The sequence below is a fragment of the Salarias fasciatus genome, chromosome 18, assembly GCF_902148845.1.
Source record: "Salarias fasciatus chromosome 18, fSalaFa1.1, whole genome shotgun sequence".
NCBI lineage: Eukaryota > Metazoa > Chordata > Actinopteri > Blenniiformes > Blenniidae > Salarias > Salarias fasciatus.
The window spans coordinates 27,350,553-27,372,699 of NC_043762.1; the positions used below are offsets into that span (position 1 = coordinate 27,350,553).

Genomic DNA, 22,147 nt, shown 5'->3' on the forward strand with positions numbered 1-22,147 from the left:
CCATAAATGCTTTTTAAACCACTTGACTGGAAAATTGACTTGGCGTGTCAATTTGGCTGAACGGCCCCGCTTGCCGCTCGCCGCTCGCTTCATTGTTGATTCTGTGTTTGTCAGATTCTGAGTCAACTCCCGCATTTATTTCCAAACTCTTCAACCGGGCGTTTGGAATGAGAACAAGGTGGCCCGGTGCTGGAAGGGCCAGGCCACGATCAATTACGCTGGAATCAATTTTCGACTTGCGAATAACGCAACACTGAGCTATAATTAATCTCAAGCAGGCAGGAAGCGGACTGTGAGCGGAGTTCTTCATTGGAAGGAATCTTGCAATAATCTTTGATACGTAAAGCTCGAGGACCGGTTTGCTCGACTTTTCAAGTGAAAATGCTTGTTTTTTTTTTTGCGTAATCCTTCATTTGATGGGCGCAGGTGAGGCGTGTTTGTCGGCCTGCGGTCGTCAGAGGATTGGCTGCTTTGCGTCTCGGCAGGTTAAAATGCGTCTTCGCCTCATTCTGCCTCGCATTTCATGCATTACTGGACTCTGTCTGATTGGTGTTTGTAGGCGGTTTCGTTCCAGTTGACACGGCTGGATTGAGTTTACTTTTCTTTAATTGAGTCTCAGTCCTGTTTCAGTCAGCCTCATCCCGTCTTTATTTACTCCACTTTCAGTCAATAAAAACTTAACGTCTGAGTTTTACTTCTTAGAAATGTCACTTTTTTGTGTTTTTCCTACATATTCATACTTTATCTCTTCATTAAGTTGTGAGTTTCTGGTATTTTATTGAAAATTGAAAATGCTTCCATGAAGAACAACATCAGTACCGGATTGTTGGATAGTTGACGGGTTTTGTTGAAGACGTTGACGGTGCTTCAGTGTTACTCTCCAGGTTAAACCAGGCGAAATCCAAGATTTCCTGTGTGACAGTGATTCAGAACTGGACTTTCAGTACTTGCTTTAGTTTAGTTGGCAGGTGTTGGTGGTAGCTGCTGGACATATCGTTGGTTGAAGCCGGTCTAGATGTTGGAGCAACTCACATCTTGCGGTTCCAAAGCTTGTTTCTGTCAGGGTCACTTCCTCACATCCTGTCCTGGAAAAGTGTTGAAGGTTATCTTTGATCATATTGAAGTAGCGGATGTTTAGGAGTGATGTTAAAGGTTCCTAACCTGAGTCTTCTGCCTGTGTTTGATGCTCCAGGTGCCTGCCGTCCACAGGAGGGATACTATCCGGTCCTACCGATGGAAAAGTCCCCCGAGCCTCTGTTCTGCCCTGACGAATGTCTGCACCCTCACTGGGACCGCCGTCTTCTAGGCTTTCGGGTCTCACGCTGACTGGACCATCTCCCGCTCCTGGATTATCACAGCTGAAACACTCGGAAGGCTGAGCGCTCGATACTTGACCCGGGGACGTATCTGAAACTCGACGGCCTCCGGACGGACCTGAGCTCCTCCCGGTTCCACGTCAGAGACTCGTCAAAGCGGAGCTGTTCTGTCATGCAGGTGATCTGGAAGCCCGGCAGGAACGTATCGACCCCAGCTGCAGGACCGGCCGGTTCCGTCGACGGCTCCACCTCGCCGTCGGATGCCCGGTGACCCCCGGAGGCGTCCGTCAGCTGGGTGTTCCCCGAGCCGGCAGTAGCCGCCGTTCCCCACGCCCGAGTCACAGAGAGTGCATGCCCGTGGCCGCGCCACGCCGGCGCCAGCGCTGCCGCGGCCGGCCGTCGCCGGACGGCCGCCCGCCTCTGCCATGACCCGGCTGATGTTGGGCAGGACCTTGGAGCGCATCTGTAAAGGCGTCCTGCTGCTGTGCGTGCTCCACTTCCTCATCATGATGATCCTGTACTTCGACGTCTACTCGCAGCGCTTCGACCTCTTCAGCCGCTTCAACAACGGCCGCAACGGCTCCCGGAGCAACCTGAGCGGCGCCGCCGCCGGCGGTCACCACTACTACTACTACAACCTGTCCCGGCCCAACGCCACGCTGGCCAGCCTGCTGGCCACCGGCAGGCAGCTGGTGCCCAGCACCGAGCCCGACAACACCCAGGCGCCTTCCCCCAAGCCGCTGCCGCCCTGCCCCGAGAACCCGCCCGGCCTCGGTGAGTCACTTCCTGGTTGGGGATCGTCAGTCATTGTGGATGTGGTGGCCTGCGTCGTGGTGTTTTAGGAGGCAGAATAGTTTGAAGCTGAAGGAGGATTTTGGTTCATTTGAAACCGATGTGTGGATCCATTGAGCACCAAATAGTTTTGTTTTGATTCATTTTAAACTTTTGCTTTTGAATTTGGCTGAAAATAAACAAGCGCCAGGCTAACGCCGGCTAGCAGGAGTTTCCATCGGGAGAAGAGTTTCTTTACCTTTCTGCTTCTGTTTTATCGTCAGATGTTTTGTCTTCGATTCAGTTCTCTTCACCAGTAAGTTCAGCTTGAGGAGCCAGTTAGCACTGCTTTATTCTAATCCAGGCTGAAAATCACTCACTTAAAACTGATTTGTTTGGAAAGCTATAAACAATTTAGACATAATTAAGTTTTGGGATTTTTGTTTCAAAACAGACGTGAAGAATCCAGAGATCTATACATCAACACCAGGTAGAAGAAACGCTTGGCTTTTATAAAAACACTGTGAACTGAACTCTGGCTGGAGGTTTTTGTCAATGAGGCCTTTCTTCTCTTCAGTGATGAAGTAAATTGGAAAATTGGATGATTCTGCAGTTTGATTGATCGGTTGGATAATCAGTTTGGATCATGGAGATTTAAAGAAGAATCAGTAAACGTGAAGCGTTCCGACAGATGCCTTTTCCCCTGAACCATTTCCTTTTTTTTTTTGAATAAAAAATAGTCGAAAATCTATATGAATATTGTATGAAAATGTATCAGAACTTTATCAACTTCAGACTTTACAGCAGAGGAGTCAAACTCAGAGGTCAGAGGTCAGACACACACCTCAGTTTCATCTCCAGTGGGTCAGGCCAGTAACATCGTGCTATAGCAACCTACACAAGTGTTGGTTTTCTTTGTGGTGAAGAGTATATGTGATGAAAATGTCTGTATTTTTATAACGTATCCAAGCAATGACACATTCTCTCCACATAAACTCCAGTTTAAATGAAGCTGAACACACTGAGCCTCTCCTCCGGTTGTCGCTGCGTAGTAGTGTGTGTTTTCTGGGACTCGCCCTGACGCCGTGGCTTTGAGGCCAGTTTGACAGCAGTCGGTTTTCATGGCAGATCTCTCTGTTTCACTTCCGTTATCGTGATCTCCCGGTCCTCCTCTTCCTGCTTGTTCCAGCTCATAAAGCCTGCGCCTGCGATGTGAGACGTTATATTTCTGCTCTCATAACCCTCCGCCTTGTTTAATGGCCTCCTCTGACGACCCGTTGGCTGGATTTGTTCGTCCGGTTGCCTCGTGGTTCTGGCCCTCGCTCACCGGGCGCCCGGGAAGGTAAACCGGGAGGATTTGCCCGCCATTGATTAGCGTAATGAATTGGAGAGACGAGACCTTGGTCCCGGCTCCGGAAGCTGGAGGCCACTATTTTAAATTCTGTAAATAAATGCGTCTCCAGTCTTATTCCAATTAGCGGAGAGAGCAAGTGTAGCCATAATTTAGCTTTTCCGGGTCAGCCCGCAGCATAAAATGGATTTAACGTCAACGATTTACACCGTGGTATTTCAGCCTTAGAGGCCCACAGCGGAGCTATTAACCGGAGATTCATGCAGTTCCAGACAAAAGCCCAGGTCTGCGGGAAAACACACACGCATAAACACACACATCTCCTCCGTGCGCTGTTTTCTTAAAAGAACAGACGTCGGAGAGGCTGAATTAATCAAGTTTCGCAGAGCAAACGGCTTTCTGGTTGCGAACATCTTGTTTTACACACTGTAGATGTTCCGGTTCAGCGCTCACCATACACCGCCGTGCACCGCCGTGCACCGCCGTGCACCGCCGTGCACCGCCGCGCACCGCCGTGCACCGCCGCTTAACCGCAGCTCTTCTCCCAAAGTTCTTTGCTCAGGTTTCCAACACTTGTGGAAATGTGCCGGCTGTGCAAATTTCCACGAGTGGTGACAGTGCTGAAACACACCAATCGAACACACACACACACACACACACACGCACACACACACACACACACACACACACACACACCAAAACATAGTGAAGTTTATCTAAAACACTAGATTCTTTGATGAGGATTTAAAAGTTTTTTCTTTTTATTGATAACAGAAGGTGTGTAAGAATCAATAATGTAATTTCTTCAGTGCAGAGGCCTGCAGCCTGCGGCTCCGCATGAAGCTTTAGAAAATGATTTCTGAATAATCATTTTGCTTTTATTTTGTCTGCATACCTCACTGATTAAAATAAATAAATAAAAAAGGTCTAATCGCCAGAATAAAAACAGAAGAATGGCTAAAAGAGCCAGAATAGCTCGAACTGCTGAAATAAAAAAGTGATTAAACTTACTTTTTTTCAGTAAGGAAAAAAGAGAAGAAAATAAAGAAAAAAAAATTAACAAAAAGAATTTAATGAGAGAAAGAGGAAAAAACTGAAAGGAGAAAAAAGAGAAATATAAAAAATTGAGGATATTGCTCATATAGCGAGCACTGCTCTGACCTTCAGGACAGTTTTCTTCCTCCTCAGAAAAACAGAAGCAGTCTTCACCTCTTTCTGTATGAGCAGCCATCATCACTGAAGCTCTCTTTAATCAGCGAACAGCGGTGTGTGTGATCGGACCGACGTCACCTGTACGCAGGTCGGACGGGCATTAAAGAGGAGGCGGGGCTTCGGGGTGTCGGGTTACACTCCGCTCTCTCACACATGTCCACCAACATTTAATTATCTCCTGGAAGCCTCCGCCCAGCAAATCTGAGGTTGAGAAAGTCACATTGAACCTATTTGGTAGATCTATAATTACAGCGGCCACACAGTCTGTCCCACACACACACACACACACACACTCACACACACACCTCACCCATTGATGACAGTGCTCAGGACGGGAGGACACACTCCCACTGTTATTTCCCATTAGCTAAAGTGGGCTTGACCTGCGATCAGAGCGCTGATTATCTAGCTATCATTTCCCAGTCAGCCCTTTCCCACACTAATGAGTCCAGAGCTGCAGCGTCGGGAACGCGCATTTCATCCCGGAAAGGCTCGTGTTTATCGGAGGTTTTCTGTGCCTTCAGAGCTGCTTCTTCCAGTTCAAGGCTCGTGTAACAAATTAACATCACTGTTTCCCATTATGTGTGTAAAAAGACTAAAACTGAGCAAATGATCCATCGACTCTGGGATTATACTGTATATGGCTGACAGTATATTGCATTTCAGTTTTTTCCTGTCGGGAAACACTCAGTCGCTCTCTGACGATGAAACGTAAACCTGTTTCCTCTCTTGTTTCATCTGTAAACACGCCTCACAGACCTAATCCCTAGCAGGGGGGCGTTGTGGCGCTGTCAATATCTCCCCTCCTTTTTATCCCTTTTTCTTCTCACCGCTTGCTTTTTCTCATTTGATAATGAGGTTCTTTGCGTGCTTTGAAATCGGACGGGGGGATGAAGCCGTCTGGAGCGCCGCGTCGGCCGATTCCATTATTTGCCCCTCGAGTTGGCTGTCTGGCGTTCACGCCGAGCACAGGTGTATTCCTGTAGCGTGGTCTTCCTCTCTCATGGAGTGGCTGGCCTGGAGGCCGTGGTGAGCAGAGAGACGCCGGAGCGGAGGGCTAATGGACGGCGGAGAGGTGGGACGGACTGAGTGGAGGGACAGCAGGTGGCGAGGTGAAGCGGGGGGGTTACACACACACACACACACACACACACACACACACACACACACCAGCGAGTGAAAGCGAGGGGGGAAACAAACAAACAAGCCTTTGGCTGTCCCACAACACCAGCTGACAGGTGCGGCCTGTGAGAGAGGAATCCACAGATCCGGCGGCGGCTGCTTTTCGGCCCCGATCTACCTCCTGAGAACAAAAACGCTCAACCGGACAGATTTGCTCTGCTTGTATCTCGTATATCAGAACACAGACGTCTTCAGGACGACCATTGTTTCCTCCCGGTCTGTTTATTCTCCGAGGTTAATGTTCCAGTGAGTCACGTGATCGCACAGATGATCTGATCACATCATCTGGCCTCTCAATCTCCGACTAATACAAGATCCCCGACAAGCCTGGAAAAAAAAATGAAAGATTAAGGTCTGTGTGACCTTGTGTGTGTTCAGTTTGTATGTGTGTGTGTGTGTATGTGTGTGTGTGTGTGTGTGTGCTGAATTCCAGATAAGCAAGGCAAACCTAAAACAATTTTCAGCCATTGTCTTTACATGAATTCAGTGTTTTCAGGCTTCAGACTTTTGCTTCAGGTGAGAATGCCAGAGTTTAAATAACACTGAAGAACCTGTCACTTAATATTAATTGAGAAAGACTTCCACTTGCGTTTCATTCAATTATCGGGTTGCTGCTTTGAACAACTCTGTTGGTTTTCTCTGCTTTAACAGTAATTAGGAGGCTTTTTTCCAACCGTTCCTGTGGATTAAGGCTCTCAAATTAAAAGCAGGCGTTGCTTCGTTGGAGGCTGACGTGAGCCGAAGTGTGTTTGGTTTTGATCCGAGACTTTTTAATACAGTGAGCAGTTTTCCTGTTGTGCAAAGTTTCAGTTTCGACATTCGTGTGTCGATCATTCTCACGCTGGAACCCTTTCATTTATTCTGTTTAGTTCCCACATAAACGGCATGTGGATGTACATATAAATAAATATCTGTAGCTCAGTGGGCGATTAAAAGCTGTTTTCCAGCTCTTGTTTGAGCTGGATGCTCCACGGGGTTCACCCAATCAAATGTAATTAGCAGGAATTAACTGTCCACTTCTTCTTCTGCTGCATCCTGTAAAACTGCAGTTGCCTCCCGGAGAGCATCCTGCACCTGAGCTTCCTTTACTCACCACGACATGGATGTAATTGGGGTGAAATAAGCCTTTCTGCTCTGTTTGTACAGAAAATACAGCCACATAAGTGAAAGCATGATGACATTACCAGATCATGAAGTTGGTACTTCCTTTCTCGCAGCTTCTTCTCTCCAGTTGAAGCGTGTCTCACTAATTCATGACACGAAAAGGTCAGAGATCTGATCTTCCGGTTTACAAAACACGGCCATTGTGTTTTGGATTTGCGACAACGGACCAGAATCCCCAAAGGAACTTTGTCCCCAATCTGATCAGGGACCGTCGACGGCTCACGGTCGCTTTGCTTGATTTGTTTTCAGTTGCATGGCGTCACGTGATGAATTTCATGGCTGACGTGCTCAGAAAGCGCCGACATTTAGCAGCACTCAGATGGACTCTGCTCATGGTTTCAGCTGGATACAGTCAATCTAATCAAGTTTATGGGATTACGGTTTAATCTCAGTGGTTTTACGATCCAGGCAACCTGATGTTGGTTGAGAAGGTCTGGCTCATAATCTGGGTTCTTGGTAATCTGTTCGAAGTGTCTCTGAGGAATCTAAATGTCCCTCAAGGGGAAGTGAAAGGCCAGAAAAACATGCTCATACCATAGATCAGCACCACAGACCCAATGTAGTGGGATCAGAGACTTTTTGCTTTTTAATGTTTGACTGTCATCTGGATTCATAGATAAATAGTTTTGTATCATCTGCATAACAGCGGAAGTTAATGGAGTGTTTTCTGGTGATGTTCCCTAAAGGAAGCATGTATCATGTGAAGAGTATAGGTCCTAAAACAGAACCCTGTGGAACTCCATATTTAACTTTGATCTGAGCTGAAGAGTCATTGTTAACATTAATGAAGTGGAACCTGTCCGCTAAATACGATTGAAACCAGTTTAAAGGAATACTCCGAAGATTTTGGACCCACGCCCTATCCCGATCATTTACAAAGTGAGATGAGCTCATAAATACCTTTTTTGTGTCCGTTTGTCCAGCGACTGGCTCCCAGCTGTTAGCATCGTAGTTAGCTAAGCTCATCTGCTGGAGGTGAAGAGGAAACAGAGCCGGACTGACGAAAGTGGACAAAATACTCCTCCCAGTGGTCCAGGGGACGGCGTATTAGCACGTGAAGTAAATCCGAAAGGTTATAAAACATTTTAAAAGATGTCTTTTCTTTTCAATATGTTAAAATCACGTTTTGATACACACAGATCTGCACATGCGCAGAGCTCCACGGAAGGATATACCGGAGCACAGCAGTAGAAGCTATAGACTCAGTCGCTGTGCGACTGAGCTATAGACTCAGTCGCTCAGCCAGTGGATGCAGAGACACAAAAAAGGTATTTATGAGCTTATCTCACTTTGTAAATGATAGGGATAGGGCGTGGGTCCAAAATCGTCAGAGTATTCCTTTAATGCTGAACCTTTAATCCCAATAATATCTGATCTAGTATTGATGTACTGATCAGGGGGAAAATGTCTTTAAACAGTCTCGTTAGGATTGGATCCAATAGACAAGTTGTAGGTTTAGATGAGGCCACAATTGAGGATAACTCAGAGAGTTCAATAGGATGGAAGCTAAGTAGTTGTGAGTCAGGTTCTACTGACAGATCTGAGGATGTGTTGGTCTGTGACCACTTCAGGAAGTGTGCTTTCAATTTTATCTCTAATAGTTATAATTTTGTCATTAAAAAAGTTTAAAAAATCATTACTGCTTAAGGCTGAGGGGATCTGAGGCTGGACAGAGCTGTGACTCCTTGTCAGCCTGGCTATAGTATCAAAGAGGAGCCTGGGGTTGTTCTGGGTTTCATCTATTGAGGAGGAATAGTAGGCAGGTCGAGTTTTATGTAGAGTCTTTTTATAGGAAACATACTTGATGTGAACATTTTCATCACTTTAACTTTAACCTTCTATTAGTCAATCAAGTATTCCACCAAGTTTCATGATTTTCAAGTAAGGACGGATAAATTCATCCTCAGTCGATTCAGACACTGCTGGCAGTGAAATCAGCTCTGAAATAAGCCCTGGAACATCTTGTTTTATTAATGTTTGTAAATGCAGACCGTGGCTCGCTGCTAGGTTTTATTCATCTTTAGCAATTAGGCTAAGCATAGCTCTTCAGGCCTGCGGGGGAATTTTTACCGTACAGCAAGCATCTCTCGATCCCTGATTCATGAAGTCTGACCTTCACAATGTGTCGATACAGGGAGGTGAGCAAGTTCAAATAACACACCTTCTTATCAAGCTGCAGATCCAAAGTTTCATCACTTTTGCCATCAGAACATCAACGACCTCAATTTTCAGATGAATCTTCCACACTCTGTTTCGCTTGTTTTGAATAAGTGCAAACTTCCAACAGCGACGAGCCGTGTGCCCAACTTTTAATCAGTTTCTTATCTGGATGTGAGCGGCTGCAGAGGCCTGATATCACTGCCAAGACGCCGCAGCATCACGAAACCAGTCACTCCAAACCCTCCACAGGTCCCCCGGCATGCGGGGAATTTGTTTGAAGCTACCAGTCCTGAGAGGAAGCTGCTGTCCAATGTGTTTCAAGGTGGCGAATCCCGTAACCATCTCACTACAGATTTTGAAAAAATAAGCAGCATTGTTCAGAAAAAGATGTATCAATTACGTGAGCGTTTAACAACCTTTATGAAACTCTACACACACACACACACACTCTGTGACCTCAAACACTCACGTCTGCCTGGTGGGTGGGCATCGAGGGAAGAGCTGCTCATTGTGATGAGCGCAGTGTGTTTGACGTGCGGAGCCTGAATGAAACCGCTGCACTCGCTCGGTGTTTCCCGCCTCCGCATGCATTTGTTTTATTCACATCTTGAGGGTTAATGGAGGCAAACGTCACGTACGTCCCGTTAGCGGGGGGAATGCACAGCGAGAGAAACGTTCCTTAAAGCCAGGCCGGCTCCTCGGAGATCCTCGCCTTCACCTTCCCGCCGCTGCACGCCGGTTTGTGGCACAGCATGTTTTATGACCGTTCTCCTGCATTTTTAATGGACGGCTTAAACAGGAGCGTCGGGTTTGAGAACAATGCCAGTGATGCAGTATCGTCTCTCATTTGCACTTTGCAGAAAGAAAGAAAAAGCTCGTTTATTTGTATACGAGTAACTTCAAAGCTGATGTTTCCCCTGAAAGGCGGCGAGTCGTCGGAAATGGCAGCGGATGAAAACGGTGAAGGCTGCTGCGTGAGATCGCTGCAGGCTGTTGTTTGGGCTGATTTCATATTTGTAAATTGTGGCTGTCAGAAAGAGAGAACGTGTGTCGGGTTGTGTTCACGTCCCTCCGCTGAGCGAGCAGCCGAGCTTCACCTTCACTCTGCGAGAAACCTTCAGAGGCAGAACGTAATCACCTGCTTCCCCGCTCCGCAGTCCACCCCGTGCTGGTCTTGGTATCGGTGCATTCACACTTTTATTATTAGATCAATAAGAAGTTGACTGACAGCCATCAAAATGACGAGTTCAGCCTACAGGCTGATGCTCTTCAGCTTCTCCACACAAAAAAAATAAAATAAAAAACGTACATATATGTGTATTAAATAGATATCTATGTGTATTTATGCACAAATCTGAAAAAATCACCCGTTAATTACTGCAGATGAAATGGTGAATATGGTCCTCTGTGTGGTTTATATATCAGTAAAATCAGGTGGAATCGACGCCTCGGCAACCGTGAACCTCTCTGAACGCCAGCGGTCTATATAGACCCGATTCAGAGCAGCTCTGACTGTATAATTACACAGGTCTGCTCAAAGGACTGCATTATTCCCCTCCACAAAACAGACATGTCAAATATGTGACAGTAGCTCTGGCATTAGTTCTCTTCAGTGGAAATGGTTAAATTTCACTTTTCGACCACTCTGAAAGGTTTTACATTTTATTTTAGACATTTTCAGTTCTTTTAAGGAGTTGTTTTTACAATTAAAGATACACAGCTTACTGTATATATGCAATGTTGAAAGAAATATCCTAAATTTATCATTAACTTTGCTGGAAAGTGGAAATAGTCGCTCACTCAGTTTGAAGGTGAATTTTCAGAAAGAAGGAGTTGATATTTTGAATTTAGCATTTTTCACATTGAGCTGATTTCAGTCGGTGGCGGACGAGCTTCCGCCGTCTGAAAGGAGACGGGATTTAATTTTCTACACTTTCCGTTCGTTTAAATAATTCATCTTGGGCTGAGTGGTTAATAACTCAATTTTCTCTGGCGTTACAGACTCTGAATACAGATTTACGAAGCAAATATAACAAAAAACTGGCAGCAGTTGACGAGCTGGACCGAACGGCGGTGACTCCACGCTGCCACCTAATGGCCAGATGTCACATTTAAATTGAACATAGTGACCCTTTAAAGCAGGGGGCTCAGAATGAAGCAGGTAGAAAAAAAACTCCTCATTCAGACCCTTAGAATAAGTAAACGGCCTCAAGGAAAGCTAAAGGTGGAGAAGCAGAGGAGTTAAGCGGCGTTTGTGTTCATTAGATCAGGGAATACCATTAGAGGGGGAAACGGCCGCTTTCCTCTGCTTTCAATCAAACCAACAAACAAGGTCAGCCCCGTCAGACACACACCGCTGCTCACAGCCGGGAGGCAGCGTAACGGCGGCCATCGCGTCATTAAAACGGCCTCGCCGCCGCCGCCGCCGCCGCCGCCGCCGCTCACTCCCATCCACGATGTGACTTCCTCTCCACGTGCGCGGCCTTGACTTCATATTTCCTCAACAAATTAGCGATTCGGCGTCTTGGTTATTTGCTTCCCGGCTGCGCGTCGCCTCCCCGTTTACGTTTTAAAGCCCGGATGTGTTTGCGAGGCGGGGCGGCGTGTGGCGGCCACGTGGCGCCGTCTTTCACCCAGTGACATTTCAGCCGTGACTCATGCGGACCGAACGGTAAAACGACACGACACAGCTCCTCTCAGCAAGCTTTAATAGAGGAAGAAGAACCAAAAAAAAGAACACTTTCTGACAGACAGCATCTGTAACATTTGTAGTTTTTATAAAATTGACTTTTACCTCGAACACTGGGAGAAGAAACACAGTGAAGAAAATGTAGAATAGAAGTTTCATCTTCAAGTGTTTAAATTTAATACAATGCTTTGCTCGGCATGTGTTTTTGTGTGTGTGTGTGTGTGTGTGTGTGTGTGTGTGTGTGTGTGTGTGTGTGTGTGTTGTGGCCTTGACGCGGTAATAAAATGCTTCCTCTTATCTCTGTTCTCTCGGTCCAGACTGACTATTAAGGTGTGTGTGCTCTAACAAGAAAGCCCTCCACATGATGAATGACAGAACACGCTGCTTACACACACACACACACACACACACACACACACACACACACACACACACACACACACACACTTCATTATTCCCTTCTCACCTGCCTCGGCTCAGATTTCTGCGTCTCGCAGCTCCGGGAACAAAAGCAGAAGATGAAGATGAGGAAACCGATTCGGAGGAGCAAAATTACAGCGGCGACTCCGTGTAAAACACAATGTTTGGCAGAGTCCAATAAATAAAACATAATATTTCACAATAACAAACAGGGCTGCGGTGAAAATAGGAATTGAGGATTATTTTTTGGCGTGCAGCAGTGTGTGGCGGCGGCAGGAAGAGCCGAGCCGCAGAAACTCGGGAACTTTTATCCCTGCAGCTCGTTTGAATATCTGCTCGTTCAAAGCAGCCTGCAGTGCTGCTTGTTTATTTATTTATTTAGTGCTTGTTAAAATACAGATGTGCAGGTCTGACAGTGGTGAAGGAGAGGAGAGTTCAGCGCTGTGTGGACCGGGGGGACCCGGGTTCCACGGCTCCCTGCAGCTCCTGCAGCTCCTGCAGGAGGCGTTTCAACGAAAAGGCACAAAAAGGCCCGAAAGCACCACGACTCTGAAAGCACACGCGATGGATGTGGTCGTAAAAATAGATATCTCACTGGATCTTTAAGACGGGATTAACCAAACCCCACCTGCTCTCTAAAGACGGACCTTTCCTCACACGGTTCATGCAACAAGACGCCCGATTTTCTATCTATTTATATAATAAAGCCAGAAAATAATTCTGAAAACGTCACTTTCTTATATCAAAGACATGTAATTGAAATGTATTTGATTCTTTTCCCTTGTAAAACAGATCAAAACGCAGCAGGCATTTTGCAGTTCAGCAGTAATCTGTTTGCTGTAAATAAAATGTGCCGTCTCAAACTGAATTTAGTGTCGCAGCACGTCTAATCATCCTAAAACTGAACGAGCTGACCTTTCGCTGCCTCCATTAGCGTGCAGTCGGCTGTGGGTGTTTTTCAGAGGCTGCAGACCGGATGACGGAGCCGTTTTTTTGACTTGGCGCCGATTAATTAGTGTCTTCGTTAATGGAGAGTGGTCAGCGGCTGCAGGGAGACCAGAGCAGATTCTTCCTATGGCCAGGATTTCAGAGAACATTCAGGATGTGTCTTTTGCTAAAGTAACATGTTCAGACCACATCGGACGATCGCAAGATTTTAAAAAAAGTGTTGAAAATGTGTCCAGTCCAGCATCTTGGACGAAAATCAAGCTGCCAGTTTCCTCCTCCTCCTCCGACCCTCAACGTCCTGAAACAGTTCGACGACAGTCTGAGGATCTCAGGTCTTAAAGTGAGCTATCAGCACGTCAGCCCTCATCAGAGGGAGCAGTGACGTGGAGACGGTGCTTCCACAGGGACGGCAGGACAGAGGACGGATATGGACACGCCCTCCTCTCAGCCTTAAGACACTGTTCAAGCAGCATCAAGGTGGAAACGTCTTCGAAAGTCGACGCTCGTCTTCAGATCAGTCTCGTCTGTTCTTGTTGACAAATCCCTCCAGGGTTGACGTTCTGTCGCGCTCAGCGCTCCAGCAGGTCGGCGTTTCATGTGTCTCAGCCGTCGGTACCTTGAAGGAGCGTTGACTGGCGAAGCTGCTTCCATATATTCATCAGCTGAGGGGAGGGGAAACGCCGCGCAGCGTGAATCCAACGCCAAACCGCCTCGGACGCGCCTCATGAAGAACCTGGAAGCGGTCCATCGAGTTATGTAACCCAGGAGTGACGGGCAGCGTTTCTGACACTGTCTATAGGGTCCGAATGAGGAACGAGCTTTGAGAGACAGTTACGTTATGACATTAGAGAGTCCAGTAACGAGGACAGAAGGATACCTCCGATTGTACGTCTAAACATTTACAAACGAGGAAGCGTGAAAAGAAGGATTTTCCCCAATAATTTCATTCAATAGCTGTCTTGAGAATTCAAACCGAAACGTTGCAGCAGAGCCTGTTGAAACCCGTCCAGCCCAGGTCCTGCCTCGTTCTGCCTCGCTGGTCTGCAGACCTCCTGTCGGAGTTCAAAGCTTTGTGAAATGATGTTTTGACCGCCTGTTTGTTGACTCTGGCTTTTAATTAATTAGGCGGCTAATCGTAATCCCCGGCGCCGCACAGACAGCCTTTTGTAGCTTACGTTGAAGTGGATTGACATTTCCAGGTAATTGGATATAAAAACCTGCAAAATCGGCATTTCAGCGCTATAAATGGTGGAAATGCTTTTATTTATGAAGAACCCAAAGGCTGCTTTCACTTCATTTTGCATTATCGACACCATGCTGATGGAGACAAGTTGGTTAAATTGCTGTAAATTAACGTCTGGGTTTTATAAAGCGGCTTAAGCCGTCCGCTCAGAATTCACAGCTGAAAAGGAATCATTTCAGAGAATTAAAGGATTGTGTGATTGTGTGAAATTCAAGTACAGTTGCACTCGACCTCGCGCTCCCGCTTCTCGATTTCTCTGATTTGTGACTTTCCTCGGCTGTTTCCGTCTCGGTCGTCTCTCTTCTGACACGGCTAATTATCTCCTCTCCAGTCACTGATTCATTATTCTGCTCACAAGTGGAGCCGTCATCAGCGTCGGAGCCTCCTCCTCGCTCTGCCTTTGTCTCAGACAGTGATCGCGCCGCACCGGGCCGAGCTTTTGCTAATTAAGTGAGTGAACTGTTATAATCGGACAAGTGGATCATCGTTTCCTCCGCAGTGAGCAGAGCTGAAATCATACAAAAGCCTTTACAAACTTGTTTTTGGTCTCTTCTTCTCGCTTCTCGGGGTTAATGTCAGGTTAATCCTACAAAAAAAGTATCTGTAAATTCATATTGAAGTATTTATAAACAATATCAAGATTTAATCCACCAAATCTGTCCGATTGTGGACATTTCATCTAATATAAGTGTTTAATAATGAGGTTTATTTTCTCTAATTTTCAAAAGCTGCAGAGGTGAAAACGATGCTTACAACCAAACAATCAAATTTAACAAGTATTTCAGTGAGTTTCTTATAAAGCGTACAGCTCTCCGTTTAGTCTCCAGTGAGCTGTATGAGTAAAATCAGGCTATTAAAGTTACTTATTACAGCTTGATAATCATGGCGGTTTGAAATCTGTTCATGCCTCAGATGTTTTGGTATGTGAGAGTCTTCATTTATTTATTAACATATTTTCTTACAAAACGAAGAAAACAGTAAATGAATGCAGAATAACAAAGCATTTTTAACATCTGTTATTTCTTATAAAGGTTTCTGGCTCCAAATAGAAGCGTTGAAGAATAAAAAAGTCCTTAATTTGTGGTTTGTAACTTTTCTTTGAATCATTTTTTTATCCAACACTGTTACTAACTCGTGATCTGGAATCATATTTACCTTCACAGCTTCATCTCTGAGCACTTGACTGTGTGTTGTGTAAATAAATCACTCCTTTATTGGGAAATGCAGAATATATAGACTTTATATAACTGAACTTGCACATTGTAGCAGTCTGAGATTGTAAAAATAAAGTGGAACCATCGATACAAGATGTTATTGTTACACTTTGCAGGATTGTCCTGTGGGCCAAATAGTAACCTCTGAGGAGCCAGTTTTGGTCCACAGGCCTTATATTTCACAGCCCTTCTAGAACTGGTGAAAGGGAAACAGTGCTGGGTAACTCTGTCCATCTTGAACCAGGACCATGATGTCCTTAAACCATAAATCTGTTTTTATTCTTGTTCCTACAGTTGAGTTTACTCAAAGTGTTGTTTTATTTATTTAGTCTCATTGTGTCTGCGTTCGTTTCTTTGTGTTTCCTTCCTCCCTAAATTTGGCCGCCGCGCTCTTCTATTTTCCTCCCGCACGTCACGCCTGTCTTGTGCATAATGCAGGCGAGCGCCGCGTCCCGCCCCTGTTCTGGGCGAGTGCGAAACCCTCGGCGGGCGCATGAATAGTTAAGACGTTGCCAAGCCCCGGCAACGCAACAAATTACCGTCGCAATTGAATTATGCATGGCGGGGCGCGTGCACCGACGAGCGCTGCGGCGGGACGCCGGGCCTGACGGATTAGCATTGTGAGAGATTTGATGTGGATTAGTTAAAAGGATTATTACGAGTTGCGGCGCACCGGCGGACTGCAAATCAGGGGGTTTGAGTGTGTATTTGGGATCTGAAATGATGGGATGAGCTCCACGAAGGAGGAGGAAGTGAAGGATGGACGTTTTGATCGGGAGCCATAGCTCTCCTGGACTCGGTGGGTTTGTAGTTGAGTCACCTGTGATCACAGTCCAACCCGGTCGTCCAATGGATCTGAGCGTCAGTTAAAGTGTATGTTTCACTAAGTGCCCACTTTCAGCCTTTCGGGGTAACTGGACTTGATGAATGTAATGGTGTCATCTGGCGTATCGTTCAGCCCTTCATGTTTCATGTTAAGTGTACAGAAGACGAAAGACAGGCGGAGTTAATAATTCACCGCAGAGGGATGGGCGAGGCAGGAGGACAAGACGGGAGGAGGGGGTGAAAGATGAGCTCACGATGAAGGGATTAAAGATGGATAGAAGAGGTGCTGGGACTGAGGAGGAGGAGGAGGAGGAGGAGGGTGGACGGAGGAAGAGTTTGGTATGCAGAGACTGTAGAGAAGCTACATCCTCCATGGGATGAATGGATCCATTTAGAGGCTGAGAAGCATTCCTGCTCACACACACACACACGCACACACACACACACACACACACCACAGTGGACGGTTGTTGGAATCCAGTGTTAATATTATTACAGGATGCTTCATCGCTGTGTTGTCAACCATTTAAAGTGTCTGAAATCTTTAACTCTTCATCTGATTCAGGCCCGAAGCAGCGCTGGACGCCTTTTCTAGAGGTGCAGTCAGACTTTCCTGTGGCTCAGAAAACACCCCAGTGAGGGATGAAATATAGACCATGATTTATTTAGAGGAGCCCTGCAAATATTTGTAGAAGGGCAGCAGAGTTTGACGGGCCGTCTCTGTGCACTTTAAAGGTTTGAGGATGACTCAACAGGTCAAGAGACGGAGGATAAATTAGCCGAGCAGCAGGGAGACCGGAGGAAACTGAGCTGAGAGCAAAAAGTCGCCTTATTTCTGAGGTTCTGGTTGGTGTGGTGGTGTAAACAATGGTGACAATAGAATGTCATGAATGTTTAAATCATAACAGTGGCTCCTAAATGATGAGGTGGCTTTGTCAACAGAATTGGCGAGCCATCCACTTCTTCATCTGGAACATAAAACCTTTCCCCATCTGAGTCTGAACGTGTATAACTTAGCATCATGAGTGGCCAAACAGCTTAATTTGTACCACTTACTCTGCAGCATTGATTTTAGAAGAGAACTGATGAATCTTTTTAAAACGCCTCAGATTAAGGTAGTTTAAAAAGAAATCCTTAAGTCCAGCGTCTTCAGGCATAAAGACCTGGTGTTACTGTGGCAGACGGTTTGTCGTGTCAGATCATGTTAGTCTGAGCAAAGATCATTTGCCTGCAGTGATTTTATTTTTTTTCCTTTTGTCCTTCTCACTTATGTCTTCTGCGCAGCTTGTCTCGTTCTCGTCTCCGAAGCCCGTGTGGAGACGTGGGAATAGCTGTGAGGGGGCGACGAGCAAAATTAAAAAGCATGTTGCTTAATGAGTCCCAGGTTCATATAAATCTGAAATCATTTCCAATTCAGAGTCCGTCTCGTAATCCCCGGCCCCGGGGTGGCCGTGTCTGCACATCATTTGCGGCGGCGGAGGGGATACAGGACAAGCAGACGGAGAAAGGGACCCGGGAGAGAACGCCGCTTTTCCTTGGCGACTGATTTTCAAGTGAAATGAATGTGTGAGTGCTCAGAAGGAGTAAAATGGTTTTGGACTGGAGCGTTTATGAAAGGGGCAGTGGGGACAGAGCGAGCTGCTTACTGCTCCCTGGGGTCGTTTTGCGGCCGATGTTAGTCGACGTATACCGGACGAGTCTGCACAGCTGAGGGATTCCCATAAGTCTGCATAATTGAGTCAGATCGTTGATGGGAACATTTCCACAAAATAGCTAAATAAATAGTTAAAAAAAAGAGTTAAATAGTTAAATGTTCACAGTCTTGGTCACCCTCCCCACCTGCTGCAGGTCCTTCCTGAAAACTACACGGTGCAGCACAAGATCAGGAAGCCTCTGAAAAAATGGACTTTATACTTACATAATGAATTCCCTTGCTTCTTACTTTAACCTTTAGTATCACAACTAATTACACGCATTATATCCCCGACCACAACCGCAGCCTCCTTGTAGTCTTGCGTATAAAATCTGGAGCCACACGGATGCTTGACTTCAGGTTTTCTGGTCCCACTATCACAGTAAAACAGGTGTTACACACACCGTGTGTGTGTGTGTGTGTGTGCACAGTGCCTGAGGCTCACCGAGGCTGCTTTTGTTGCAGTAGTCTGTGTTTTACCTTACAGGCTGCATGTCATATACATTTACAGAAGATAAAGTATGGGATTGCACACACAGACACAAGCGCTGGCTCGCCTGAATTTAGAGTGGAGTCATTTCAGAGCTGTTGAATTTCTGGACGAGTTGAGGCTTCGGGACACCCGGGACTGGCGCTGCCCTCTCACCTGGCCCGTCTCCGTCTCTGCAGACGAGTCTGTGTAAAGGACAGACGCATCTCGCCATTCAATTTAGTCCGTTCCCCTGTGCTGCAGCAGGTACAAGTGGTTATTTAAAAGTTTGGTCCCTTCATTGTCCAACCTGACGTGCCCCTGCTTTCTTGTTTCGCTCCGTGTGACAGACGGATAAACATAAAAATGGGTCCTATAGGTCGAGTTTGCAGCGCGAGTTTTAGGCTATTCAGGAATTTTTTTACGTCTGGTGTCTCATAGGACTAGATAAACATATATCACTTACAATGAATATAAAGACATGGATGAATACATTTCTTAAACGAAGCAAGTTAACGTTAGGATTCCTCAGGGATTATTAAAACTTGGATGTCATTTATTCAGACTTCATACACTATGAATGCAGAGTCTGAACCAAGTCGAATTTTCACTTTCTGTCAAGTCCTGGATTTACCTTCACGATTGACATTTCCACTAATGATGCTCCTTGCGGTGTCAGGGAGGTTGAAAGGAAGTCTGAGGCGACAGAAAAATACACGGCTGGCTCTGTGTTTGTTGTGTGGCGGCACCCCAGCGAGGTGGCATTGTTTATCAGGACTGCTGTGGGCGGTGCCTCCCACTATATAGTCCTCCACGAGTCAGAGCCTTTCCTTAACAACTGGCTCTCTTTGGTGTCTGGTTACCTTAATTGTGGTGCCGGAATATGAAAGTTATTTATTTCATGGGAGAAAGTGACGGCCTTCCAGCTCATATAAGTATGATTACAGACTTGAAGATTGCTGAGTGACAACAATTTATCCGTCTTTCACATCTGTTTGATCGTATAAGTGGTTGAATTAAAGCTTTCTGTAGTTTTCTTGTCATATTGGCTCAGTGTCTAGACCTTTCTGATGTGGCATTGCCAACACTTGAGCAACAATTTGATCTGGTTTTCCTAAAAGAAATAAGTCAGTTTAAGATATTTTGAGCATTTTTGCCATGACATGAATCATCAGTTTTAGTTTGATCGTCAATCGTACCAAATTGCTGTTATTACAGCAATGTGTTCTTCTGAATAAAATCTTTTTATTGCTTACTGTGTGAATATTCAGTATTTTTCTTGTTCTCAGTCTAACTCTCGGGCTTACTGGTAGTTCATACTTGATTTTTCCTCTACATTGCGTAGATTTGGCTTTACAGCTGGCTTCATAATAGACGTTATTACTGCCATGATTATCACACTTGTTATCAGACTCTGCTTCAGCTTTAGTTATGTTTCAGTAGATGGTAGAAAGTGGCCGATCGAGGCTAATGATGTGTTTGAATTGGTCACATAAGGTCAGTGCTTTCCATTCCTCCTACATTCATTAGCTGTGCTTTCATGGACACAAAGAGAGGGAGTAAAAGCCTGAGCAGATGGAAAACGCCTCATGGAAATGCATCCTTCAGAGGACTGCGATCTGATGGGATTCATTCAGAAAGAAATTTCGTTGTGAACCGGAGGCTTGGTTTCATTGATCCCATCGTTTTTCTCCGTTTCATAACTTCAACTTGGAAACATAGCTTGGTGGAAAAGCTGGACAGACACAAACTGGTGCATAAAAAGTAGACATCAATCTGATCTCTTGATTCAGTGTCCATGTAAACGGGACTATCTGATCACATCATCCGAGAGAATTGGATTTGGGGGGAAATGGACTCGTAATTTCAGCTGTTATCTCAATTTAGCAAACAGACATGACGGAAAGCAAACTGAGCCTAACCAGCTAATGATGTTGGTCTGAACCAAACATCACTTGAACTCCAGGTTCTTTTGTTTGCATCATTTTCACTGCTTGTCTGCGCGAGTCTGTGGTCAGTGGTGTGACAGTCAAGGCTAACTCTAAGCCCTACGCTACGGAAAATCCTCTGCATCAGATCCAGTTCTTGGAATGGAAAGATCAATTAAAGCTTATCATGTTAAAGGAAAACAGGTAAACTTTGCAAATCCCAATTCAGGCAGGGTACCTGGCAGAAAAAGACAGTCCACGGACCACACAGAGACCGCAGAGGCGGACCAACCAAGAGAGAGGCTGAAGGCTTGAGTAGACACTCTGGGATTCAGGGATGGACGAGAAGCACCACACAAGAATGGAGGGTAATTGGAAGAAGACTCGAGGGAGGAGCAACAAACACAGGCAGCGGGTGTGAAACCAGGCATCAGGGACAAGCTGGGAAGACAGATCAGAGCAAAAACAGAACCATAAGGTCTCCTCAGTCACCAAATCTTTGGTTCCAACTGTTTACTGGTGTCTTGAATCTGGGTTCGACTGATCCATGTCCTTCAAGTATATTTCTAATCCCCTTGTCCCAATTTGAGGGGAATTGTTCATAAAAGTACCTACACAGAGGATGAGATTATAAACTGGTTCCTTCTTTTCAACACAGTCTAAAAAGTTGAGGTTCCTAGAACTTGTTCTAAGTCATATTTCACTGAGTCCTTGAGAGCGTGGCTGCAGGCGTCACCTCATTACTTCAGACTGACACCGACTAATCACTGCCGCAGCGTTATAACACCTGACAACATATGCTCTCTCATCTCATCTTATCCGGTCTGGTATCCTAACAGGGGAAATTAAAACCGCCTTTGCCCTTCACGCTCCGGTTCGGGAGGCTGCTCGGTTTCATCATGGTGGCGTCACCTGACCGCGCTCCGCATGAATGTGTCAGCGCAAATTACCGCTCACATAACCAGCTAGTGATCTCGGTTATGAAACGGGGAACAGGACGGGTTTAACGGGGAGCGTCCTGAGGTCTTTGATCAGCGGCCTGTCGGAGCTTGTAACCGTCACATTTCGCCGTGACGTTTCATCGCCGCGAGACTCTCGATACGGCGAATACCAATCACCCCTCTCTGTTTAATACGTGCACCTGCTGATGTAGAGCAGCTATGTCATTGTCATAAAATCCTTTGTCAGCTGTCAGAAACTAGCCAGCTTGAAAGATTACATCCCAACTGTCTCCTAAACCTCTTATGCCTTCTGTCCTCCCCGTTGGCAAAATTCAGTTTTCCCTCCCGCTGTTCCGTCCTGCCTGGGCTCTTTTGTGAAGCCTTCACGCTCGCCGTGGACGATCAGCTCTATTGCCTGACAGTTTCCTCTGACATCTGCAGCGTCGTTTAATCAGAAATTAGCGTGTAACACGCTGAAATGCAACGGTTGTTATTGTAGTTGTATTTTGTCATTTTCCACCATCAGGAGCAGCGCAGGTCCGGTCAGGTCTGGCGTTCCAGTTTATTAGAAATATTGAAGCTTTAAGAAATGGCCTCAGATGACAGCAAGGAAAAAATGAC

General features: G+C 46.0%; 1 protein-coding gene across 1 annotated transcript in view; it reads left to right on the top strand.

Annotated features, from left to right (window-relative positions):
* Nucleotides 1–1,741: 1,741 nt before the first annotated feature.
* Nucleotides 1,742–22,147, top strand: part of b4galt2 (UDP-Gal:betaGlcNAc beta 1,4- galactosyltransferase, polypeptide 2) — a 113,351-nt gene continuing 92,945 nt past the window's right edge. The window contains exon 1 of the mRNA XM_030115032.1: nucleotides 1,742–2,090. Coding sequence (XP_029970892.1) covers nucleotides 1,742–2,090 — 349 coding nt within the window. The remainder of the gene's footprint in view (nucleotides 2,091–22,147) is intronic.